General features: G+C 35.1%; 1 protein-coding gene across 2 annotated transcripts; it reads left to right on the forward strand.

Moving 5' to 3' along the window:
- Positions 1-4,083: 4,083 nt before the first annotated feature.
- MTPAP (mitochondrial poly(A) polymerase) lies at positions 4,084-27,113 on the forward strand. Of its 2 annotated transcripts, XM_051963376.1 has the most exons (10): positions 4,188-4,265; positions 8,250-8,280; positions 9,374-9,546; positions 10,533-10,757; positions 11,423-11,647; positions 16,789-17,000; positions 20,491-20,717; positions 22,597-22,689; positions 25,154-25,227; positions 26,685-27,113. In XM_051963376.1, exons 2-10 carry the CDS (start codon positions 8,265-8,267, stop codon positions 27,039-27,041), a joined length of 1,602 nt encoding a protein of 533 aa, XP_051819336.1. In that variant the 5' UTR covers positions 4,188-4,265; positions 8,250-8,264; the 3' UTR covers positions 27,042-27,113. The 2 variants fall into 2 exon arrangements, with proteins under 2 accessions (XP_051819335.1, XP_051819336.1); XM_051963375.1 differs by lacking the exon at positions 8,250-8,280 and having other exon boundaries at positions 4,084-4,265.
- The last annotated feature ends 733 nt before the right edge of the window (positions 27,114-27,846 follow it).

The raw sequence follows: 27,846 nt of genomic DNA on the forward strand, positions 1-27,846 counted from the left end.
AGGAGAGATATGATACAGCAATGCCTTGTATTAACTGCTTATATATTTTCTATTTAGTTTCACACATACATGTTGTTTCCCCCAATATCATGTCAGCCTCTTAAAGTCATGGACGATTTAAAATTTTTTTTTCTTTTGTATCCCCTGATAGAAAAAAGGAAGAGAATAAACATTATATAGCACCTATGGTACACCAGGCACTGTGTAAAGTACTTTACAGATATATTCTCATTTGATCCCCACAACAATCCTTGAAGGTAACGACTGTTATTATCCCCATTTAACAGTTGAGGAAATTGAGGTAGACAGAGATTATGTGACCTGCCCAGGGTAACACAGCTAATACATATCTGAAACTGGATTTATATTTAGATCTTGATGACTCAAGGCCTGGAGCTATGCCATACAGCTGCAATTTGCAAGTGCATTATATGTGCTTATTGGTTGAATACTTTCTCTTGTTTTCTTTTCTATTTTCTTCATTTTGTAGTGATCTAAGAAATCTGGTGAGCTCTATTAGCCATTGCTTTTTCTCATGTATAGATTCGTTGTAGTTTGAAAGATCTGGTGCCACTAGATTCATGGGAACATAAGAGCTGAAGGGAACTCAAAGATTAATTTTAGATGGGTAATTTCAGGTTCATAGAGAGAAAGTTTTTATACATGTCCAGGCTCACTCAGGTAGTAGGTAGCAGTGTTAGGGACCTAGATTCCAATCCCAGCTCTTATATTTATTAATTCTCTGCCCTTAATTAAGCATTTCATTTACCTCCTAAGACCCTAGTTTCCTTATCAGTAGAATGAAAGGAATGAACTGCATGATCTCTAAGATTCCTTCCACACTAAATCTATGATCTTATGATGATTCAAGCTGATCTGAATGGATGGATCATTCTCTGGGAACAATTTTGTTTTATCTGCAGTTTGAGGTGTTATTTATATCTATAGGAAGGGACATAAAAACAATGCTTCCATCTAGATTCTTTCACAATTGATATATGAGAAATCACATTAGCACTTTTCTGAGTATTTAAATTCCTAGCAATTTCTGAGCCTGAATGACAGGTGAATGGTAGGGACTGGCATGCTGGGATTGAGACTAAGCTATTTCTCTGGCTGGGCCCCCAGGGTGGAATTGTGGGAGGGTTAAGGAAGCCCAATATTTAGTAATGAGTTCAGAAAGGTGACTATGTCACTTGTCAAGATACTGTATAGGAGTATTTCAACAGCCTGGTGGGGGAGGGAGGATGGAAGGGAGTGGGGAAGGGAGGAAGATGCATTGTTTTTACAGTAAATCAACAAACATTGCTACAATATGAAGCAAAAGAAAATCTGGATTAAATTTAAGCTCTTCTTATTTGACTATCCCAAACTGAAGGAGAGCAAATAGCAGATGAAGATCAATTGATAAGAGCAAAATCTCACAGATTTGAACTAGCTGTGCCAATAAACCAATCTGATAAGTAAGAAAATATGTTATATACTTTTTAAAGTGAAGTTTCATCGGGATTAAGGTAATGTATAATTCGTATAACAATTAATTGTAGGAGAATCACTGCTTCTAAAGAGCTGAAGGATGATTTTCAAAGCTTTAAAACTTTATATAACTTAAATATTTGCTAATGTTTATACTTTCAATGTCCTCTGCAATGTCCTGTACATAGCACAAATGTCCTGTCCAGCCAAATTTCAAATTTGTGGAATTAGATTTACTGCAACCTCTTTAAAATTTAAAAGGTATTAAATATTTCTAAAGTCAGCCTCTATTATTCAAAGAAAAGAACTACAAAGTCAGTTAATTATAAAGTAGTATTTCTTAAGTGCTGACTGCATACAAAGCAATGAGGGAATTTATACAGTCAAAAGTCATTTAAACTATGAAATCCAATTGAGAGAAAATAGGTGGATCGCTTAATTAAGCAACAAGCAAGTATCAAATGACAGGCATTATGCTAAATTGGTGGGATACCAGTACTACTACCAAAAAAAAAAAAAAAAAAAGAATAAGAAGAATCCCTACTCTCAAACGGCTTACATTCTAGTGGGAGAAGCAGCTAGGGAAAAAAAATATATATATATATATATATATCATCAGGGATACTGAGTAAATAGAAACAAATACTAAGTAGCTATATATATATATATAAAATCAGGATACTGAGTAAATAGAAACAAATACTAAGTAGCTACAAACAAGGCCATTTTGGAGGGCGGACACCTGCAATTGTGCTAATCAAAAAGTTTCATTAGAGATGGTAACCGAACTGCATCTTAAAGGACAAAGGGATTCAATGAAGAGTGAACTGCAGATACTAGAGATGGGTGTATGTGTGTATGTGGTTTTACAAACTAAACAAAGAATTTTGGAGGTAATGGGAAATGACTGAGGGTGATTGAGTAGAGGAGATACATGATCAGATCTGCATTTAAGGAAAATTACTTTGGCAACAGCTGTGTGTAGGCTGGACTGGAGAAGTGAGAGACTATGAGTCAGGGAGATCAATTAGGAGGCTTTTGCAATAATGTAGGGGAGAGGTGATAAGGGCTTGAACCAAAGTTTTGGAGTTTTTTTGTTTGTTTGTTTGTTTGTTTTGTGAGTAGGAAGAAAAGGTTGGATGAGAGATAGTATATTGGATGTGTGAGGGAGGGAGACTAAAATAATGAAGAGTAGGGGGCAGTCCTAGGAAGATGGGTACCTTTAACAGACAAAAGGAGGATTTGGTCAATGAAGTCGATGAAGATGAATTCAGTTATTTAATTTTACCTGAACACACAAAGGAGTTCCTATAAAAGATACTAATTATTTATTTATTTATTTCAATAACTTTTTATTGATAGAACCCATGCCAGGGTAATTTTTTACAGCATTATCCCTTGCATTCACTTCTATTCCGATTTTTCCCCTCCCTCCCTCCACCCCCTCCCTCAGATGGCAAGCAGTCCTTTACATGTTGAATAAGTCACAGTATATCCTAGATACAATATATGTGTTCAGAACCGAACAGTTCTCTTGTTGTACAGGGAGAGTTGGATTCGGAAGATATAAATAACCCAGGAAGAAAAACAAACATGCAAGCAGTTTACATTCATTTCCCAGTGTTCTTTCTTTGGGTGTAGCTGCTTCTGCCCATCTTTGATCAATTGAAACTGAGTTAGATCTAAAAGATACTAATTTTATGGGTTTTGACTAAAGACCTTATCCTGGCTAATACCGCTGTAAAAAAAGATTAGTTATCAAATTTATGAGTTCTCAATTAGACTTAATTTTCTTGAGAGTAAGACTTTCTTTTTCTTCTTTGTATATCTCATAATCTATGTTCAAAAATGTTGAATAATTACTGTCTTTTTCCCATTTTACTTCTATTTATTTATCATGTTACTTTTTTTTTAAGCAAAGTCTTAGAGTCACAGAGCTCAAGACATGTATAGAACAATCCCCAGGACCCTATCACGGGCAATAGTTCCCCTGCCAGTTCCAAGAGGCAGTTTCGTTTCTCAGGGTTCCCGCGCTCCTAGGCTTGCCGGGAGCTTCCCGGACCTTGCGTTCACTTCGGAGCCGCCGATTCAGAAGCTGACCCTCCCTGTGTTTCCCTCTCCTCATCCAGTCTCCCCGATTGCAAGAATCGTGACAGTAGCTCGTAGCTACACAGCACCTTACTTACAGCACTTGTCCCGTATTCACTGATTTGACCCTCACAAAATTACTGTGAGCACATTTTACACATGAGGAAACTGAGGGGGAGAGAGGCTAAAAAAGCTGCCCCGAGTCACACAGAGCTAATGTTAAGGGCCTGGGGCTGAATTTGAACTCGGGTCCTCCCGACTCCGGGCCCGTGCTCTTAGCTAGCTGTCCCTCTGCGTGCATTTCTTAAAATCGCCCCTCGATGTATATATACATCTTGGACGAGACTTGGGGGAGGGCGTGAGGCTCCCGGTCAGGGAGCAAAAGGAATAGGCCCCCATGAAGCCTTCTTTCAGAAGTGAATATAGTGCGCGCGATCTCGTTTGACCCACACGCCGCTCCGTCCGGGTTACCGGAGGGCGCATGCGCACGAGGACTTCTGACCCTTCTCCTTAACTGTTTTCCTTCCTCCTCCTTTCCGGCTCCTAAGCTGCCATGGCGGCCCGCGTGGGGCTGGTGACCCGGCTGCCTCTTTGCCCCCAGGGAAGAGCTCGGTTCCTTGACTCTCTCTGCCGGCATCTCAGTAATTCCGGAACTGCCATCCTCAGACGAGAAGAGGCGACTGCAGTTTGCGTGGAGCTAGGTAGGAAGGCTCGGATGGGAGTCTCGGACCCTCCTTGCCTCTGCTCTCTTCGGAGGGAACACGTAGCCTTAGGGCCAGGTCCCGGAGGCCCTGCCCGTCCGAGCCTCCCTTTGGGGAGACGGGGGGAGGGGAGAGGACTGGGCTCTGCCAGCGTCCCCTCGGTCCTGTGCCGGGGCTTCCTTCTCTGACCTTGCAGTCTTTGGAGCCGCGCCGGGCTAGTGCTGGGGGAGAGGAGGAACCCGGCCTGGGGACTCTGGGCAGCTGGTCAAACAGGACCTTCCCCCCCCTCCCCGCTACGTAGGCCCCGGAGCCAGAGGCATCCCCTGCTGCTGCCCGTGGAGCACAGTGTGGCCCCAGACACTCGTTGTGTGACCCGGGGCGAGTCATGGTACTTCGCCCGCCTCAGTTTCCTCATCTGTAAAATGGGCATAGCGGGACCTATCCGGAAGGGCTGTGTTGATGACGTGAGATCATGTTTGTAAAATGCCTTGAAAAGTAGTAGGCATTGGTGTAAGTGCTAATTATTATTACTAGGGATACTTTTCATTACATCTGTTCCCATGGAGACCCATTTGATGCTATTCTAGGTATAATTTTAAGTAGTTATAGTGTTCTTCAGTTGTCAGAATTAAATGAATTAGTATTTTTCCCCAAAGAAAATTAAGTACCTTTACGGGATACCATTCCGACCTCGATCAATACATATTAATTAGGCATCTGATATATTACAAATTCACTGAATGAATTTGAAAAAATTGGTATCACTTTTCAGTCGTATTTTCACACAGGGAATTAATTGCATTTTGTGAGTTAGTAGGTGGTTCCTTTTGTTAAAAAAAAAAAAAAAAAAAAAAAAGATCAATGATTGCTATATATCGCCTAACCCATTAATTTCCATCTTGAGATTTTGTTTTTTTTGTGTCTGTTTTTTAAATTACATAAAAGCAGATGCCAAGTTAGTCTACTGGAATGATAAACAAGAGTTGCATGAGAAAAGTCCAGTGGTTTAAAAAAAAGGTCCAGGACAGACTTTGCTAAAATATATGAAAAATTTCCTTCTAGGTTCTTTGAAAGGAACAAAATAGTCATTAGGATGCCATCTCATGGGTATGGAAGGACACTCAAGTGCGTTCAGAGCCTACCCTGGAGCCTAGTGATTTTGAACATATACTGATAGGGACAGATGAGCTGCCATGTTGGTATCATTGAGATAATTTTGCAGACCGAGGTTACTAGGTTGAGAAGAAGTTTGGAATGATAACTAGAAGACTAGCTTAGGAGTCAGGAAAACCTAATTTCATTCCTGTCTGACATCCATAAGCTCTGTGGCCATAGCAGCATGATTTCCTGCGGATGTTGAGCTTGAGGTGCTAAATTTGGGGTCAAAGGACCCCCGAGCCAGATCCTAACTCTGCCACTTACTATTTGTATGAAGTTGGGCAGGACAGGGCTCTTAACCCCTCTGGGCTTTCATTTCTCATCTGTAAAATGAAGAGGTTATATAGCAGATGACCCTCCAGCTTCAAATTCATGGTCTTAAGGGTTAAGTGCCCCAGATAATGTATGTAATAACATATGTAATAACGCTAAGCTATAATAATAACAATAGTAGTAAATAGCATTAATGTTACAAAGGGCTTTACAACAGTTTTAGGGTTTGCTTCATTTGATGGATGCTTTTATGAATGAGGAAACTGGGGCAAAAAAAAGGTTACGTGGCCTGGCCCATGTTGATATAGCTATTAAATGTTTGAGTCTGAATTTGAACTCGAGTCTTCCTGATTCTGGATCTAGTGCTCTACTCATTTTGTCACCCAACTACCTCTAAATTAAAGTTCCTGATCTGTATTAATGAAGTATTAAAATACTCCTCCCACCCAACCCCCCCCACCAAAAAAAACCCAAACCCCAAACCAAACAATGCACAGTAACATACATAGGCAGTAACTAAAAACAATCTCCTTGTCTGAATTACTCAAAATTTTGAAAAGAGGGTAATTTGATTTCATTAGGGATAGGCTTGAAATCTTAGCATTGAAAGATGAGTTATTATTATTAGTCCAACCTGCTACCATGTGTAGCAGTTCTCTTAAATTACCTCTGAAATGTGGATCCTCTGAACAGTTAATAGTGGAAGCTTATAAGCTAGTAGTTATAAGCAAAGTGGATTGCTTATAAGCTAGTAGTGTTGGAACTGCTCTAATTGATAGAAAGTTCTTCACTTTGGGCTTAATCCTGTCTTCCTGATACTACTACTATCATTTGATTTCAATGCTTGCCTTTGGAGCTCTACCTAAAGTAATTTCTTTTCTGTATTAAAGTGCTCAGTTTCTTTCTCTCTAATGTCTTTGTCTCTGTCTCTCATTCTCTGTTCCTTCGCCCCTCTCTCTTCTTGTCTCCCCTCTTTCATCTCCTTGAAGGTAGCTGTAATCCATCCTAAGCATTTTTTCCAAAGTAAACATCCCTTTTTTCTTCATTCCTCAAATGACATGGTTTCCAGTTATTACTTCAAGTACTGAGGAGTTACAATTAGGATCAGATAAAATTTAGCACCTTCTACTTTAAAGAAGTTAAGAGTTAAGAACTAAAAACAAAGGAGATGAGAAATACTTTCTCCAACAAAACAGCATAATTTCTTTAGGACAAAAAAAAAATTCTTTTTTTTTTTAATTTAATTTTTATTTAATTTAATAATTACTTTATACAAAAAAAAAATTCAAGCAATAGTGAAATAGAGGACTTCCAAACATTCTTGATTAGAAAGCCAAAACCTTAGAAGTTCTTTGAAGTTCAAGCATGGGAGTGAAGAGAAATATAAAACTATGAAAGACTAAACAAAGACAAACTACTTTTATTCTGATATGAGAAAAATATGCAGGTAGCCATAGCTTCACAAAATTTAACATGAAAACTTTTTTTACAAGAGAAATGAACAATGATGTGGAATAGAAAGACTTCACAATCCATACAGAAGTTTGCATTTTTGTAACAGTAGGACAAAGGGAAAAAAACATAAATCTCCATCCTAAGGAATGTGGTAAGGGATAAAGGTACAGTAAAGGTAGGAAAAAGACAAAACCCCTCCTGAAGGGAAGGAGCAAGGTAATGACCAAAGCAACATTCTTTTCCTTTAAGAAGGAAGGTATGAATTCATTAAGAATGAAGATAGGAGGGTCTGCTTATCTACAAGAGTCCCAACTGCACAAGCAATTTCTCAAGTCTAGTGCAGACTGAGTGATGCTGTGTCTTGACTCCCAAGGGCTCACAGGGAGTCCAGCTTGGGTTGCAAATAGCATATCATGTCAGTTTGGGTGGGACTTGGTTCTTGATGCTGTCAGGGCCTCCTTCATACTCTGGGTCCATTGTTTCTGAAAATATGGTAGCTCAGACGGACAAGTTCCGAGGACCCCTTAACATTCCTTCACATTATACATGTCACCCCTTTAAACACTATTATCAGAGATCATAGAAAGATGTCTAATTAGACACAAGGCCTTTAAGTTTTTCTGGTAAATCTTAAAAGTTTTTAAAAGAAGAGTGGAGAGGGAAGGAGCAAAAACAATGTATACAAAAATATATCTCTTTTTGAGGTCGAATCTGAGGGCATGGCCATTTTGGAGAAAATTGAATGGATTGTCCATTTGAAAATGTGCTGTTGTGCTATAAGAAAAGAAGATAGGTTTTGAGAAACCTAGAAAGACTTAATTCAACTAATGCAGAATGAATTGAGAGGTAATTTTACAGTGGCAATAGCATTGTAGAAAAAAAACAGGTTTGGAAGATTTAGGCACTCTGATTAGGAACTAATTGATGTTAAAATATGCTACCCACATCCTGATAGAGAGGTGAGAATCCCAAGTGCAGGGGTGTGTGTGTGTGTGTGTGTGTGTGTGTGTGTGTGTTTTAGATGTGTCCAGTGTGGAAATTTGTCTTGTTTGATTATATCTATTTGTAACAGGGATTTTGTTTCTCTTTCATTTTCAGTTGAGGAATTGAGGAATGGGAATGAGAAAAGGTAGATTTTTGTTGTTGTTGTTGTTATCTGAAAAAAGTAAAATTATTTTTAAAAAGAAACTTAATGGGTTTAGTTTTCCACACTTTGAGATTGTCATTTAATTTGAAATGTCCAGTAGGCAGTTTGTAATCCTCATCTAACACACGGGGTCTCCTTCCCAGATTTTTGTCATTTATTTCCATTTTGTTGCTGTCACGAAAAAGTGCTAAAAATCATTTTTTATATACATGAATATTTTCTCTCTGTTGTTGACCCTTTTTTGTCAAGGTAGTGATATCACTGGATATAGTGGTTACTTTAAAGAAGAAAAACTAACTTGAGCCCTCAAATGTTTCTATTGGGCTACAGAATGGACATATTGGCTCTGTCTACATTTTTCTTAAAGGATCCCTTTTTCTTTGTTTCCTCTATGTTAAACCTATAACCAAATACTCAGATCTTTGACTCCCAAAAAAGTCTCATGAAAAATTTACCAACAAATATAAAAAATAGGAAATTTCTTACATTTTTTTCTTTTAACTCATTTACTCTTTCCTTAAATTAAAAAATAAATACACACACATAGTGCTCTGGAGATATAACTTGTATAGCACGTTGACTTCTGTGTGATATCTACACACATATATGTATCTGTGGCAAGAAATGGAATTTTCCTTTTTTTGTTCATGGTTCTTTAATGTCATTAACACTATAGATAAATATGATAGGTTAAAATGGAGACTATGGATAATTCTAAGGTTATCTATATGGGAAAGTTGATACAGTGTTTTGTAGGAGACAAAAATATTATTTAGTAGTATGATTATAACTTCAGTTACACTCATTTAATTGATTTTTCTGTAGCAGCCACAATACGCCTTTTGTAGAGGGAAGAAGTATTCAGGTCTGTGATTTCAAGGAGCTTCTAGTCTGTAAATGCCCTTCACTAGCACTTTTCCTGTAACTTGAAGTTTTAGACAATTTCTTGGTGTGTTGTGAGGCTAAGTTGCTTGGTCCCGGTTTAATAAGTAGTATATGTCAGAAGTTTGACTTGAATCTAGGTTTTTGTGGCTCCAATGCTATAACTTAAATATTAATTTTATCTTTGTCCTAGACTTACAAGAAACGACCAAGAAAAAGACTTTCTCTGAGGTGCAAAAGGAAAGACGTGAGCAGGCGCAAAGGTCCATTTTGATAAGCTGTCCCAAGAAAATCCCTGAGAAAAAACTGCTGAAGCATTTGTGTCGGCATGGAGACATCACTAATCATTTCTTCTTCGAAAGTTTTGTAAGTTCTTAGAGTGTTCGGAGTTTGAGAGAATGCTCGACCGAATGAGGAAGCACAACGAACTTCTTATGTGTGATTTGTGCTCTTAGATTTCTCTGACAGTTCATTTACTGCTTTGTACTTGTTCAGCAAAGGAGGACATTTCTTTCTTTTTAAAAAATGATATCTTCTTTATTTCAATTATATGTAAAAACAATTTTTAACTTTTTTTAAAGTAATATTTAAGTTCCAAATTTTTTAATTTTTCCTGCCTCCCTAAGACAGTAAAGTATTTTGATATAGCTTACACATGTGCAATCAAGTAACACTTTTTCATATTAGTCATGTGAAAGAAGAACAAAAGAAAAAAAAAAACTATAGGAGGGGAAAAAAAGGAGAAAATAGTTGTTTCTATATGCATTCAGACTTTGTAGTTCTTTCTCTGGATGTCGATAGCATTTTCTGTCTCCAGTTTTTAGGAATTGTCTTGGATCATTGTATAGCTGAGAAGAATTAAGTTGGTCGTAGCTGATCATCCCACTGTTACTGTGTACAATGTTCTAACGGGAATGCATTTCTGCCGAATGATAGAGATACATAGGATGCTTTGTATTCTTTGACTATTATTTCTTATAATAAATAGAAATTGTAACTGCAGGATTTATCATTTGTAAGTAACAATAGCTATTTGCTTGATTCAGAGTCTGAGATGGAACAAGGTAACTTTGTTTAGCCTTTCAGTTTGATGCTTAAATATCCAATTTTTTTTTTTTTTTGCACTTTATATCGAATGTTTTTTTTTTCAATATATTTATCTTCTATTCCTATCTTCATACGAAAGTGCAAAATTTGTTTCAGAAAGCTTTATAGAGAGGAAATGTATATAATTTAATAATTACATTAGAGTATTATTTGATAATGTGAAGTTATATTAAAAATTAAATAGAAAATGACATTAAATCTATTGTCAAATAATTCTTGTTCTTAATTTTTTTTTTTTTAAATAGGGTCTTCATGCTGTTATAGAGTTTTCCAAAAAGGAAAGTATAGCTTCACTACAGGATGCATCTTTTATCCCTCGTGGAGAAACAGAGTTTCCTATTCCATTTAAATCTCGTTTTTTTCATCTAAACTTGAAGAATCCATCAAACCAAACTTCAGATGTACAATGTAGTAACCAATCTAGCCCTTTGAATGCAAATATTATCAAGGCACTTTGTAATGCAGAAAGTGTAAGTTGTGTATTTTTACTTGTTTTTTGGGAGAAGTGGGTATATGTAAGAGTATTAACTGCTCTGTTTTTAAAGTTGACTAAATAACGAATAGCTTAATAAATATATAGTATTATTCAAGCAACTGGAATTTTTGCTTACATAATTTTAAACACTTTGCTCATTTCAACTATACCTTAACATTCAAATTTTGTTTTGTATTTTTTTTATTATTATTTTATTAAAATTTTTTAATCCCAATCATTTTTATGTTTCTTTTTTAAAAAAATAGCATTTTATTTGCCTTTAATTTTTTAAATTATCATCTTTGTTATTTGCACCGCTTGTTTATTTTTATTTTTCCAAAACAAGTCTGCCAACGATTTTTTATTTGTTTGTTTTAGGGGGTGGGGAGGTCCGAAATGGAAAGATAGTAGTGTCTCAAGGAAAATTGTGATCATAATTTTGGTTTTTATTTTTCCATTTTAATTATTATTTTAAAGAGTACTAAGGCTTATTGGGTTTTTTGGCTTCAGAAATAAATAATTCAAGAATTTTAAAGTTAATCCTTAGAAAATAACCAGATCATGAGCATTAACAAGTTATAAACAACAAGAAAGTCATTTAATTGACTTGTTCCTTCTATCATTTCTTGAGTTTCATGTATTTCTGTTTTGGTCAGCTAGGTAGAAAGCCAAATAAATACTCTGATGAAAATATTACAACTAACAGAGGAGAATATTAGGCTTCGATATCTTACCTGCTCTCTTATTGAAGATATTGCAGCGGCATATTTTCCATCTTGTACCATCAAACCATTTGGCTCATCAGTAAATACTTTTGGGAAACTAGGATGTGATTTGGACATGTTTTTGGACCTGGATGACATTGGGAAAAACAGTACTACAAAGGTAAGTGTGAATCCGTCTTTCTATGCTGTCATAATTATTTTTAAAATTAATAAATTAACAAAAGGAAATGAACCAGTTTAAATTAACTAGCATTTTGAAAGGCTTTCTTTGTATCTAAAAACTTTCAATGAGTCTTTAAGAGGAGACAAGCAAGGAGTTAACTGGTTATGAAGTAGGAAGCTATTACAAGTAAATGGAATGTTCTCAATCATTGTGTGGTTAATCTAAAACAGTTCATTTTGATGGAACTGCCAGCCGTAGGCAATAAGAACTATTTTAAATTAAGGGCTTTTTTGAATAATTCAGTAGAAAAAAGAGAAAAATACTGAAAGTAGGAACCTGGGAAATTTGGTTTTGGTTGAGGGAGAAGTTTTGAATTTTGGTCTTATGCTTGAAAAATTAAAGGAAGATTTTTGAGTAAATTTTTGTGGAGTCCTTACTAGCTAAATGCTACCTTTTATGTAGATTTGTTACAGGAAAACTTACTTTATTACCTTTCTAAATAGAGCATACTACTTTGAGATTTAAAATTTTGACAATAGAAAAATGAAAGTATAGAACACTTATTGGACATGTGTCCCAAAGGGGATTATCTTTTTAAAATATATTTCAGAGTAGTTGGCCACTGAAGTGTTTCAAATGCTAGAATTTTGTTTTTTGTGAAGGTTACTTATTAAAATAAATTTATTATTTAAAATACAGCAAATGTTCATTGGATATATTGCATTTGTAGTAGTTCCTATTTAATATCTACAAAGATTACAAATGAAATGTTAATGCTATTGATATGATTAATTTAGAATTTTTGTTAGTATTATATTCTGTCTTTCTGCCTACTTTTAGGGAAGGATTGTGAATTGGTGGGTTTAAGGAGCAGACTAGAAATCTAGGGGTTCTAAATTATTCTTTTGTTTTACAGCATTATAACAAGTAAATCACTTAATCTTCATGGTCATTAGTTAAGTTCCCAACTTTTAAATAGAATTAATAGTGCTAGCTCTATGTAAAAATTGTTAGGAGGAATGTATATTAAATCTGAGTTTAAAAACTCTAGGAATTTGAAAATTGTAGAAAATCATATTTCTACAGAGTAAAAACTGTTGCCTTTTGCTTTTCTGATCTCTTGGAAGAATTGTTCCAATATATAAAGTAGAACCAAATAATTTCAGAAAAACCTTACTTTTGCTCACAGTAGGGGTAACGTATTTTTTTGGAAGACATTTGGGGTTAAATGACTTCTTCGGATCACACAGCTATTAAGTGTCTGAAGTCTGATTTGAACTCAGGTCGTCTTTACTCCAGGGCTGATGCTCTATCCATAGTGCCACCCAATTGTCCCCAAAGAGGTAGCTTAAAAAAAAATAACTGGAATTTCAGAAATTAGAGTAATTCCATAAAAAGCCTACTAAGGCCTCTCTCAACCAAAAATTGAGTTCATACTCTAATCCTCCTTTTTTTTTTTTTTACGTTCCTCATATCTGTTTTACATACTTTTATGTCTCCCCTATCATAAAATATTCTCACCTGATCTTGCCATTCTTGTTCTTATATCTCTCCTTTCTATTTATATAAGGTATTTCTTTTCCCTTTTGCTCACTTGTGCACCCTCTTCAATCTGGTTTCTGAAATTGCTCCTTCCAGATTTAATAGTCTTTTCTCACTGCTCATCCTTTTTAACCTATCTGTACTATATGATGTGGTTGAAAACCCTCTCCTCCTGAATAATCTCTTCTCTGCAGGTTTTCCTACATGATTCTCTCCTGGTTCACCTTTACTTATCTGATTGTTCATTTTCAAAGTCCTTGTTTGAATCTTCATCTGGATCATGCCTACTGACCGGGTGTTCCCTCAAGGTTCTTTTCTACGTCCTCTTCTCTTCCTCTTTGTTATATAGTATAATGTCTAAACTGTTATGGTGATTTTATTAAATCACATGTGTTCAGTTGTTGATTGAAATTTAATATGTCCAAAAGAGAGACTGTTATCTTTCCTCCTTATACCCTATCCTCTTCCTAGCTTTTCTTCTTACTGTCAGGTATGCTATACTTGGCTTGCAGATTCAGTATCAGCTCAAATTTTTTGTCCAGGTCACCCCACATCTCCAGTCCATTGTCAGATGTTGTCATTTCTCTGTTCACATCTCTCGTATATATCTTCTTTTCAGTCACAAAGCTACCGTCCTAGTATAGTCCATCATTATTTCTCACCTACACTATTGTCATATCCTTTAATTTCTCTCTTTCCTGGGCCTGTCCTCTTCTTAGGAAATGGAGTTTCCTAGATTACATGTTTCTCTATCCCCTACTCCCACACCAATTCAGTAAACTCCAGTGCCCCTCTCCCAGGAACAAATATGAACACTTATTTGGGTATTTAAAGCTCTCTGAAGATAGCCTCCTTCTATCTTTCTAATATCTTTTATATTCTACATCCCTCCCTTCATTCTACAACCCACCTATATTAATTTCCTAGCTATCTTTGCACAGGACATTCTCTTCTGAGTCCATTCCTTTGAACTGGCTGTTCTTGATGGCTGGAATGCTCTCCTTTACCTCTGCCTTTTAGTTTCTCTCTCTCTCTCTCTCTCTCTTTTTCCAATCTTAAACTCACCATTTATAAGAAGCATTTCTAAGATGTTCCTTCTTTTTCCTCCTCCCTTTTGTTCTGAAGTTACCTTCCACTTATATTGGGTGTATCTTATATGTATATAGTTAATTGCATATTGGGGGAAGGAAACATGCTTTTTTCTTGCTTTTGTATATATACCTAGTGCCAAATAAAAGTTTGTTGTCTTAAGTAATATTACTATAATCACGCAATCTTTAAATTAGAACAGGCCTCAGGAGACCTACAGTTTAATTTTTAGCTGAAGTATGAATTTACTCAATTGATTAACAAACATTTATTAAGCCCTCACTATGTACCAGGTCTTGTTAGTATTGGGAGTGCCTCTACAAAAATGAGATTATCAGTCCTCACTGAATTTTTATTTTATGGAAATCCAATATCCCCAACAAGATCATTGAATTCTTGATGCATTGAATGGTATCTCACTGTTTCTGTAAGTACAGAATTTGGCATTACTTTTCTACATTAATTGATTTGGTTTCATCTTCTTTATATTCTTAAACTATTTAATTTGTAATGGTGTTTAAAGTTTCCATTGCCTAAAGATGACCCTGTTATTTTCAAAGTAGGAAATAGAGAAAAAAATTCAATTATAATGGTCCTTCATTTGTGATACTGGTATTATTAGGTAAGAATAACCAAAGAGATATTGGGAAATAGCACAAAGTATTAAAGCAGTCTACTAATCTGGGCTTTTTATTCCAGGTCTGACCCTAGTTAGGTCTGTGATATTTGGGAAATTGCTTAATTACTCTCAAGTGAATTTTCTCTTTCAACTTCTTTGGTAGCTCAAAATCCTACTTTTTCAACCCTCTTGCCACATTTGATATTCTTCCCACAAATAGAATGGTGACAATGAATGAAAAGAAGAGGCAGCATGGTGTAGCTGATATCAAACTGGCCTCAGTCCTGTGTTCAAGTCATGCCTCTGACTCGGGTCATTTAATATCTTTGGAATCCAGACCACCTTTAAAACTTAGACTTTGGCAGAGCAGTACTCTACTTACTATGTTGGTAGAATTTTCTTATCCAATTAAATCACATATCCTAATTTGAAATAATATCTTTCTTATCCATAACTAAATCCTACCTTCTGTAAGAAGCCTTCTCAGATTCTTTTAATTCTAGCTCCTTCCCTCTATTATTTCCTAATTATCCTGCATGTAGTTTTGTACAGATTTGTTGCATGTTGTCTCCTCCATTAGATTGTGAGCTCCTTGAGGACAGTGAATGTTTTTTGCTTCTTGTATCTCCAACACTTAACAAAGTGTTTGGCACATAGTAGGGGCCACATTAATGTCTGTTAATTGAACTCCTCTCTGGTTAAGTTGTTTCAATAATATCTAGCTCTTCATGACCTCATTTGAGGTTTTCTTGGTAAAGATAATGGAGCGCTCTACTATTTCCTTCTCCAACTCTTTATAATTGAGGAAACTGAGGCAAACAGCGTTAAATGATTTGTCCAGGGTCACATAACTTGTAAAGTGCTTGAGGCCTGATTTGAATTCAGGAAGATAAATTTTCCTGACTTTAAGTCTGGTACTCTATCAAGTAAGCCACCTAGCTACTTCCATTACTTATGCTTGAAGGGACACCTTGGATTTGGAGCCTAGCTCTATTCAATACAAGCTTTATATAAGTCTTAGTGCTCCTGGCAACTGTTTTAAGACTGAGGAAATTGGGTTATCAAGTTGCCTCTGTGGAGGGAGATTTCATAACAGAAGATTCTTACTAGGATGACATCCCAGATCCATTTGAACTGGGCACTACTCTCTCCCACTTGTTTTTTCTTTATTTGAAAGGCATGAAGTGCCAATTGTGTGCAGATCACATGTGACCTTGTTTAAGATTATTTTGTGTCATCTAGTTCTACGTTGTCCTGTTCTTTAAATGTCATCCACTTTTATCATGGTCCCTATTTTTCTTATATCCTTTCTAGATTTCTTTCTTTTCTGTTTTTTTAAAGAAAAGGAGCTAGAAAAGCAGCTCTCCCCTTCTATATGTCAAAATAGTAATAATTTAAAAAAAAACAGGGAAATTACAAAAATATGTTAAAGTAGGGAGTAGCTAAATTGTGAAGATTTTCTAAAAAGTAGTAACAATCCTTTTTTCTCTCCTTGAATAAAGAACTTGAAGCACATCAAAAACTGTCAATAGAGAAAACACCGTGTTATTGGGGTTTTTGAGTTACATGTTGGGAGTATTGATGTGAGTTTGAATTTTAATCCATATGTAAAAGATGTAATGGCAATGTATACTATCTAAAGTATATGATATTGTATGGATAGTAAGTTAACTAAAAGGTAAACTTATATTCACTTTACTAGTATTTTATAAACTTGGAGAATTGGATTTTAAAATATTTTTATTTTAAAAAATTTCTTCTAATTGCATCAAAAATGTTGAATTTTATTATTTAGTTTATTTTCATAAAATGACTACTATCTTTTCAAAAGAGTTGCAAAATGGCCTTTTAAAAAAGCAACTAATGTTTACATATATATTTTTGTTAGACAGAAGGATCATTTTTAATGGAATATCAGGTGAAAAATGTCCCTTCTGAAAGATGGGCAACACAGAAGATTCTGGCTGTGATTGGAGAATGCCTGGACAACTTTGGCCCAGGTTGTGTCAGTGTGCAGAAGATACTGAATGCTCGTTGTCCATTGGTGAGATTCTCTCATCAGGCTTCTGGTTTTCAGTGTGATTTGACTGCTAACAATAGGTGTGTTTTTCAGAATTTGTCATTTTACATATTTGAACTTGGTAATTTTATTATTATGTATTAAATGTGATTAATCTTTTATCACTTATTTGATGCTCATATGTATAATTTATGATCTAGTTCTTTGTTAAAACATTAGGCAGAATAAAATATTGAAAAAATTAATGTTTATTATTGTGGAAGGGAGCACTTTTTGTTCTTATTAACACAATTTGGCAAAAGGATATAGAAAGAATCTAGTATTTGCCATCAAGTCATCAAATAACAGATAGTTTTTTTCATTCCTTTATTGCTTATAAGTCTAGTCTTTTGTACCTAGCAGATGTTGAGTTTGTTTCTTTTTTGTAGTTTTAGGTCAGTTATACAATTACTGATTTAATTGGCTTCTATTCTTGAGACATATTGAAATTTATTCAGCATGTTTCTATTTTATTAGCCCAAACTCTATATACTAAAAAAATTTATAACCATTTTGGTTTAAAAAAAGACAATGTTTTCATACAAAGAATTTTTTGTAGCAGTTCTCAGTAAGTAAAATGATATTAGCTTCATTTTTTGCATCTTACTGTCATGGATATATTTCAGTTTTATTTTCATTTCACTTTATTCATCAGTTATTACTTAAATGTAATTAAGATGACTGATAGCTTGAGAAAATCCAGCCTAGAATAATTCTTTGAAATTGGGGGAGGGGAGATTATGGGGTTTTTGGTGAAAATAGTTGGTAGATTCCCTGAAATAAAATTTAATCAGTAAACTTAATATGAATTTCACTTTCATCAGTAATAAAAGTTGGAGTTTTATATGTGCTAAAAATGTATATGCATTTCTTACTTGGTAACCTTCAAGTAAAATGAATGTATTTCATAATCTTGGAGTTTTCTGCTAAACCAGGATTTTTTTCCCCAAATGTTCAGAGTATTATTATTTTTGATGTGTAAGGCTTAAAATATAATCTAAGCATACTTGTTACTTGTAAATTATTCTCTCCCCTTTGGGATAAGTTTTTTATTTTTATTTTTTTAAATAACTTTTTATTGATAGAACGCATGCCAGGGTAATTTTTTACAGCATTATCCCTTGCATCCACTTCTGTTCCGATTTTTCCCCTCCCTCCCTCTACCCCCTCCCCCAGATGGCAAGCAGTCCTTTACATGTTGAATGGGTTGCAGTATATCCTAGATACAATATATGTGTGCAGAACCGAACAGTTTTCTTGTTGCACAGGGAGAATTGGATTCAGAAGGTATAAATAACCCGGGAAGAAAAACAAAAATGCAATCAGTTTATATTCATTTCCCAGTGTATATTCTTTCTCTGGGTGTAGCTGCTTCTGTCCATCTTTGATCAATTAAGGCTCTCTTTATCGAAGAGATCCACTTCCACCAGAATACATCCTCAAACAGTATCGTTGTTGAGGTATATAATGATCTCCTGGTTCTGCTCATTTCACTCAGCATCAGTTCATGTAAGTCTCGCCAGTCCTCTCTGTATTCATCCTGCTGGTCATTCCTTACAGAACAATAATATTCCATAACATTCATATACCACAATTTACTCAACCATTCTCCAATTGATGGACAGGATAAGTTTTTTAAAAATTTGTTTTAGGAATGTTATTTTACTGGAAAAACGTGTCATCTCTACTTTAGATAGGATTTGGCCTTTGGCTAAAGTTTATTTTATTAAATACAAAAAGCCATGACCTTTCTTGTTGCTTCAGCTACACAAAGTTAATTTTATGGACATTGTGAAAATGCTTCTTATTCTGAAAAAGTTGTGAGTCCTCTCTTGGTTCTTTTAGTGCTTATAGTAAATTGTAAATGGATTGAATGAAACTTGGGAGATTTTTTTATTTGGAGAAACTCCAATTAATTATTAATGACATGAGAACTCAAGTAGATATTAAATTCTAGTTCCTTACTAATTTTACTTTACGTCAAACTAGTTTAATAGCTTAGTTTTTCCTATAAATATTGGGCTTATTGAATTTTTATTTTATTTAGAAACTACATCGAAAGTTATTAAAACATTTAGTGCTATTCAATAAGAAGGATGTTTTCCTAAGTTTTTCACCCTTGTTTGTTTCTCTGAAGACAATAGGTGTTTTTCAATCTTTCTTATATGAAGATAATCTTTCTGATATTAAAAAACTTTAAGAACTCTTGGAATAGCATTAGTGCTGTTATTAGCATCCATTAATTAAAGAAATATATAGTGATAAAAATTACTTTGGATTCAGTAATGTTTTGAAATGAATTTATATGCTATTAATCACAACAGCATCTACAGATAATTGGAAAACAGTACTACAAAGATAGAAGAGCCATTCAATTTATGAAGTATAATAATTGGTAACCACTAGACTAAATGTGTGACTTATAAAATCAGGTATATTTTCTAATAACCTTGAGATAGACAATGAATGTGTTTAAAGCCATTGGAGGGAATATTAAAAGTAATGAATCATAGTGTTATGCCAAAATACTTAAGTTAATTTGATATTTAATGTTGAGTGTAAAAATCCTTAATATTTCCAAACAATTAATATTGTTTTGCATTACAAAATTTAAAAAATAAAGCATGTATTGTGTATTTAATCATTTATCATCAGATGTTTTGTTTTTACTTGAGTTAATTCCATGAAGTATGATACTTCAGTCTAATTTGAAATATTGTACTGATACCTTAATTAGAGACTTCTTAAACTTACCATGTGCAAAACTGAGCTTATTATCTTTGTTCCTCAAAAACCTCCCCTTTTCCAAACTATAGAAGGCCACCAGTCTTCCAGGATCTCAGATTCTTGATCTTGACATCCTGGACTCAAATTCTCCCTTCCTCCAAGTATCTAATTTTTATATACCTACTTTCATAGCATCTCATCCAGCTCTTATGTACCAAAACATAATCTTAATTGTCTTTCTGGCCTAAACTATTGCAGTGGTCTATTGGTCCTCCTGTCTTATGTCTCTCATAACATACTTGAAATGTGTTCCCTGTTCACCAGTATCTCCCAGAATCCTTCTCTTCCTTACTGTGCTTTAAGCACTAGTTTCTGCATGAATTCTTTTCAATTTCAAAGCAATGAGCTTTCAAAGCAATGAGCTTACAAAGCGAGTACCCTCTCTTCCATACTGCTTATATTTGATTAATTTGTTTTTATTAACTTTATATTTATGCTCTCTATATTAATGGGCTTATTTGTCTCTCATAAAAATGTAAGCTAATTAAAAGTAGGAATTCTTTCATTCTTAGTACTTGTCTCTGTAGAGTCTTGCACTGTTCCTGGCACTTAGATGCCTAATAAATGCTTATTTAGTGATTGATATAATTATCTCATTGTATGTAGACTTTGTTAAATTATTTAGATATGTTTAAATAATTTTTTACTTAGAATGGTTTTCAATTAATAGAAAATTTTGGTTTATAGAACCCTAAAAGTTCTAATAGTTGAAACTTAAAAAAAAATGTTTGTGCTTTCATTTAGGATTGCTATGAAAAGTTCAGAACTTCTATATATATATGGCTCCCTGGATTCTCGAGTAAGAGCTCTGGCCTTCAGTATAAGATGCTGGGCCCGTCAACAGTCATTGACAAGTAGTATTCCTGGTTCCTGGCTAACAAATTTCTCCCTTACAATCATGGTCATCTTTTTTCTTCAGAAAAGATCTCCTCCAGTCATTCCTTCTCTAGACTATCTAAAAAATCTAGCAGGTAAGAATTGAAGATTTTTTCTTTTCTTTTTTTTTCTTCTAATATTTTTTATTAACCAGATAACCATTTGCCATTACTGAATATCTTATGAATCTGAACTTGAAGATCCATTTACTTTGTCCCTACTCAGAGGCAGGTGAACAAATGATTTGTGTACAAATTTGTATACAAATCTACATGTACAAAAACATTTAGAGCAACTCTTTTTGTGAGAGCAAAAAATTAGAAATTGAGGGAATTCCCATCAATTGGGGAATGGCTGAACAAGTCATGATATATGAATATAACGGAATACTATATATATGATATAAGAAATATATGTGATATAAGAAATGAACTGGTGGGTTTCAAGAAAAATCTGGAAGGACTTAAATGAACTGATGCTGAGTGAAATAAATAGAACCAGGAGAACATTGTACATAGAATGATAACACTGCACTAATCAACTATAATTGACTTAGCTCTTTTCAGCAATACAATGATCCAAAACGATTCCTTTTTTTTTTTTTTGGTGAGGCAATTGAGGTTTAGTAACTTGCCTAGGATCACACAGCTAATAAATATTAAGGCTTTGAGGTCAGATTTTAACTCAGGTCTTCTGGACTTCAGGAGTTGGTACTTTATTCACTGTGCCATTTAGTTGCCTTCGATCCATGATTCTAAAAGACTCATGGTGGAAACTGCTGTATATATCCCTCCCCAAAAAACCTAGGGAGTCTGAATGCAGATCAGTGTATATTATTTTCATTTTTTTTTTGTTCCTTGTGGCTTTTCCCTTTTATTCTGTTTCTTGTATCACAACATAAGTAATATGGAAATATATTTCCATGATTGCCCTTGCCAACTAGGGGAGGGAAAAGAGGACAGAGGGAGGGAGAAAAATGTGGAACTCAAAAATATTGTAAAAATGAGTGTTAAGCTCTTTATGTGTAATTGGAAAAAATATTTATTAAAAAAACCCTTACCATTCAGAAATCAGTTGATAAAGAAGTAATTGATAAACACAAACCTTGTCTTTTTCTTTTCTTTTCTTTTCTTTTCTTTTTTTTTAAAATAACTTTTTATTGACAGAACCCATGCCAGGGTAATTTTTTACAACATTATCCCTTGCACTCACTTCTGTTCCAATTTTTCCCCTCCCTCCTTCCACCCCCTTCCCAAGATGGCAAGCAGTCTTATACATGTTAAATATGTTACAGTATATCCTAGATACAATATATGTGTGCAGAACCGAACAGTTCTCTTGTTGCACAGGGAGAATTGGATTCAGAAGATATTTCCCATTCATTTCCCTGTGTTCTTTCTTTGGGTGTAGTTGCTTCTGTCCATCATTGATCAATTGAAACTGAATTAGATCTCTTTGTCAAAGAAATCCACTTCCATCAGAATACATCCTCATACAGTATCGTTGCTGAAGTATATAATGATCTCTTGGTTCTGCTCATTTCACTTAGCATCAGTTCATGTAAGTCTCTCCAAGCCTCTCTGTATTCATCCTGCTGGTCATTTCTTACAGAACAATAATATTCCATAACATTCATGTACCACAATTTACCCAACCATTCTCCAATTGATGGGCATCCCTTCATTTTCCAATTTCTGGCCACTACAAACAGGGCTGCCACAAACATTTTGGCATATACAAGTCCCTTTCCTTTCTTTAGTATCTCTTTGGGGTATAAGCCCCTAGGGCTGGATCAAAGGGTATGCACAGTTTGATAACTTTTTGGGCATAGTTCCAGATTACACAAACCTTATTTTCAAATGTTTAAGTTATTAATAAAAAAAGACATTCACTTTTTATGCTTATTTTGATTAATACAAATCACAAGTCTTTTTCAACTTTTTCTAATTATTTCACTTTTGCCTGTTTTTTTAGATGTAAAAGACAAATGTATAATAGATAGCAATGACTGCACATTTGTTAGTAACTTGGACAGAATTCAACCTTCAGAAAACACAGAAACAGTAGGTAAGCAGTAAAGTAGATATTTTCAAAAGAATAACTTGGTTTTTTGTTGCTTTATCCATTGAATATTTATTGAGCGCTTATGAATTAAATGGTCAACAACAATCAGTCAGAAATTCTATATTAAGCACCAGCTATGTATTAGGCATTATGCAAAAAGAGGCAAACACTGTCCTTGCTCTCAAGGAGTTCACAGTCTAGTAGAGGAGACATCTTTCAAGCAATATATACAAACAAATTATATACAGGATAAATAGGAAATAATCAAATGGGAAAGCACTAAAATTAGGAGGGTTTGGGAAAGGCTTCCTATAGAAAGTAGGATTTTAAATTGAGACTTGAATGAAGCCAGTAGATAGATATGAGGAGGGAGAACATTCCAGGAATGGAGGACTGTTAGAGAAAATTCTTAGGGCTGAGAAATGGGATGTTCTGTTAGATCGCTGTGCTTTAGGAAAAATACTGATGACTAAATGGAGGATGGATTGGAATGAAGAGAGACTTGAGGCAAATAGAGGGAAAATAGACAGATTTTGTCAAGAAATTGGATGTTGGAGAGTGAGAGTATGAGAAGTTGAGGATGACTCTTGGATTGAGAAGTTTAGGGAAGGGTTCAGGAGGAAAGATAATGAGTTACATTTTGGACATGTTGAATTTTAAGATGTCTGCTGGATGTCCACTTCAAGATGTCTCAGACAATTGGAGATGGTAGATTGGAGGTCAGCAGAGAAGAGAGGGCAGAATTGGTAGGTTCTCAAATCTTTGAGATACCTTTGATCATAGGGATGATAATTAAGTTCATAAGAGTTAATGATATTACCAGGTAGAGGGAGAAGAAGGATCACAGAGAGAAAAGAAAAGAGCACCCTTTAGGACCTTATAATTAATGGGTGTGTCCTAAATGAGGATCCAGTAAAGGAAATTGAGAATGAGCCCAGGAGAGAGAGGAGGAGATAAATGAGAGAAGATAAGAGTGATCAGTAGTGTCAAAGGCGATGGAGAAGTTAAGGAGAATGAGGATTTGGCAGCTAGGGGATCATTGTAATTTTGGGGAGAACAGTTTGAAGGAATGATGAGATTGGAAAGTAGATTGGAAGGAGTTAAGAAGAGAGTAAAAAGAAAAGAAGTCATCTGTTGTAAAGGACTTCTCTACTTTTTAAGCCACAGAAAGCAGAAAAGATATAAAATGATAGCAGGAATGGAAGGGTCAAGTGAGGTTTTCGGAAGAATTAGGGGAACATGGGCATGGTTGTAGGTAGCAAGAAAGAAGTAGACAGGGAGAGATTGAAGATAAGTGATAGACTAAGGATAACAGAGGGGACAATTTTTTGGAGGAGAAGGGAACAAATAACAGAGAATCAAAGAATAAACAAGTAATTATCCATAGGAAGCTTACACCTAGTGGGGAAGGTAAGATGTACATATAGAAAAATTATAATCAAGGTAGAATTTTAAATTTCATTAAGAGCTTTGAGCAGAGTACTTTGGGAGTACAAAGAAAGAAGAGATAATTTCTTGCGAAAGGATGAGAGAAGGCATCTTGGAAGACCTGAAAGAAGGAGACATTGGATAGGTGGGGTTGGTGTGGCAGTAGGGCTATTCCAGTTGAAGGAAATAGTGTGAACAAAGTGGAGAAATTATTCCAGGGACTAAGAAGTCATTGGATGTGAAATGAGGGCAGTTTTAAATGGTAAATTAATGGGGAGAGGCTGGTTAGGGCAAAATCACGAAGGGCTTTAAATGCTAGGCTAAGGAGTTTGACTTCCATCTGATTGACACTGGGGAGCCATTACAGAATTTGAGTATCAGAATGAAAAATAGAATTACAGATTTAAAGCAGGGAGGGTTCTAAAAAGCCTTCCAGTCCAGCTAGAGCATCTTTGATGGGAACAAGCTGAGGTCCAGGCACATGAAGTGGCTTGTCAGAGTTCCCTAGTTAGAAAGTGGCAGAGACAGGCTCTTGAACCCAGGCCCTCTGCTGCCTTCCTTGGAGAGGATGAGAGGATGCAGGTCTGGTTGTAAGGGCTTGGACTAGAGTGATGGCTCTCGACATTGACATCACAGGAGGTGAGGGAAGACTGTCCTAGAGAAACTCCAGAAGTTGACTTGGCAAAGAAGATGGAGCTGAGAAAGGGAGATAAGTACTGATATAGCATGAAAGCGAAGGCAGGAAAGATGTGAGGGAGGAGATAGCTGGCAATGAGAGGTCAGAAAAGAAAGTGGAATTGGAAACTAACACAGTATGATAGAGCAGATTAGGGAACTGGAGGCACTGACATTGTCTTTCTGAAAGGGGAAGTAAAGGAGAGTTGGGGAGGAGTCACAGGGTCTAAAGGCAGGGCAGGCACCAAGGGGAACAGTTAGGTGTTAAGGAGAGCCTAAAGCAGTAGTGGAGAGGCCTGTGTACTAGGTTATTTAGTTACTTCTTTAACTGAGGCAGTTTTTCCTATTCTATTTTTTCTTCCAGATACCTTACTCTGTCAGTTTTTTGAATATTTTGGAAATTTTCCTTTTAATAAGAATTCTATAAATATTCGAAAGGTAAGTATATGCATTGTTCCTTTATGATTGATGACCTTATCTATCCCAGCTTCAGTTATTGAAGCATTATATGTCTCAATACACAATATAGATGTGTCCCTGAAAAGTTGGTAGGTAACACATGGTTTTTATATACTATTGTAGTACTCTACATAGATAACAGCATTTTCCTATTGTACCTACATTAGTGAAATTGTTCTTATATAAGAAAATTGTTTTGACAATATCCCCTTGCATTGTTTATAGTGAGGCTTCATTGGAAAAGTAAATTTGTGATGTATAAATAATTATAAGAAAAAAGGAAAAATCTTAAAAAGCAAATTAGGGTTGGCTGTGGATGAGACCCAAAACCCTTTTTATTATTTAGGGAACTAAATTAATCTGGGATGGTTGTCAAGATTATTCTTCATTCTGGTTTGGTGTCTTTCCAGTAGGGAGTTTACTATTTCTAATCAGGATTTTTTGGGATATCTTATGAAAGACAATAAAGAAATCACAACATGGTAAGGTAGGCAAATGACCGGTTTTAGAGAAAGAAAACTTGTGTTGTCTGGCCTCTGTTACAAATTAGCCATTTGACCAAGGACTGATCCCTAAGACCGAAAGTTAAAAACAATTGCTCACCTGCATTGGTAGAGAGAATTTACATGCTAAAAGTTCTCTATATTAAAGAAATATTAGGCCCAGGCCAAAATATGAATATTGAATATAATAATAGTTCTTAATACCCAAGCTCTCTCTTTGGTTCCTCTCTGCTCTTTTTTATTTTGCCTTTTATTTTCTAGCACATTTTCTACTTAAAAGAACTTTGTCAGAAGCCAATTGGCATAAATACATTCATCAAAGTATATTATTGGATTCCCACATTTAAACACTCATGCTTCTTTTTCTCTGGTCCCTTGAGGATACAGTCAGTCATGGCAGCCTTGGCCCGAGCCATGGGACTAAAGAAAATAGTTGGTCCTATTGACAGAATCGTGCATAAGCACCATGGTACTATTAACTCTCATTATTTGCAGTTGTGAGTGTGCTCCATAGGGTTCAGATTAATAGGTATGTTTCTATTAGCTAGCCTTCATAGATAAGAGTTTTTGCGTATTAACAAGAATGTTACCTCCTATTCTATTATTTATCTTTTTCTTCCTTCTCAACTATGGCATGCTAAGTAGATTTTTATAATTTTTGTAACTTCTCTTACTCATTGATTGATTCCTGGAACCCTTCAGAGATACTAATTCATCCTCATAAGCATAATTTGTTATTCCCCAAAGAGGCATATAAAGAGAATTTCCCTAAAACGATAGAGTTTTCATCCAGTAATTTTCTCTATGCAATAAATTCTGCATTTAGTATAGCCATTATTGGAATCTGTTCAGTATTAATGCATTCATTAAGTTAAGCAAAATCTTGTTTTGAAGCACTCCATACAGGTATTTTTTTTCTTTTAAAAAATACAGGGAAAGGAACAAAACAAGCCTGACTCCTCTCCTATACACATTCAAAATCCCTTTGAAATCTCCCTTAACATCAGCAGAAATGTTAATGAAAGTCAGCTGGAAAGATTTGTACATCTGGCCAGAGAAAGTGCTTGGATTTTACAAGAGAACAAAGGTCAATCTTCAAAACCAAGTACTGAGCCTTGGGGGCTGGCAGCCCTGCTGCTACCATCTGTACCGAACAAATCCAAAGCCAAGAAGGCAGGGAGAGGACAAACAAGTGAAGCGGTCAAAAAGTTGTTAGAGTCCATAAAAGCCGAATCTACAAAAGATCCCAGAGCTACCAGGGAGAAAACAACGATTAGTACTCAGTCGTGAGGCCTATTTGCTTTCTTTTAAGAATTGATTATGTTCAATAAAAATGCACTTGAAATACAGTGGAAAAACTGACCTTAGCCTTCCACAAGTTTCAACTTTGGTTTATTCTTTTCATCTGACCCAGCTCAATGTACTTGACTTGGAGCAGCCAGACTTAGCTTTATCTTTCACTTGTGTGAGGTCAAAGCCAGATACTGTTTGAATGAAATAAAATGACAAAAGAGAAAAAAGGTTGGGGAATAAGAAAATGAATGGACAAGAGAGGGATGGTGCCTCCACCTTTTAATAAAATCACAACTTAAAAGTAATTCATTGATTATAATGCTACCAGCTTTATTGATTGAAAACTTTTAAATTTTCATGTTCATGGCTATTTTTACTACTCTTATGTATGGCACCTTAAATGCAATAAAGCATTTAGGATTTGTTACAATTGTTAAAATTTAGTAGATTATTATTCATTTTAAGAATACTATTATTTTAAAATGAAACAAAACAACTGGATGCTGCTTTCCATGTTAAGGGTCTATATTAAGGAATGAGTAAATAGCTGGCGAAAAAGAATAATAAATTATTCAGCCACTAATTTATAGATCTTCTCAACCCAGATGTAGTTATTTTTGGTGTGTTGCTAATCTTTTTGAAATTATGATACCATATTACTTTCTTTTCCTTTTCAGAATCAAAAAAAAAAACAAACTTCAAAACTATAATGGATTCTTTGAATTTGAGAAACCCTTTGTAGAAAATAAAGTGCTTTAAAATGCACTTCATACTACATTCCTTGGAGAATCATGTTTGTTCT

The sequence above is a fragment of the Antechinus flavipes genome, chromosome 5 (genome assembly GCF_016432865.1).
Source record: "Antechinus flavipes isolate AdamAnt ecotype Samford, QLD, Australia chromosome 5, AdamAnt_v2, whole genome shotgun sequence".
Taxonomy (NCBI): domain Eukaryota; kingdom Metazoa; phylum Chordata; class Mammalia; order Dasyuromorphia; family Dasyuridae; genus Antechinus; species Antechinus flavipes.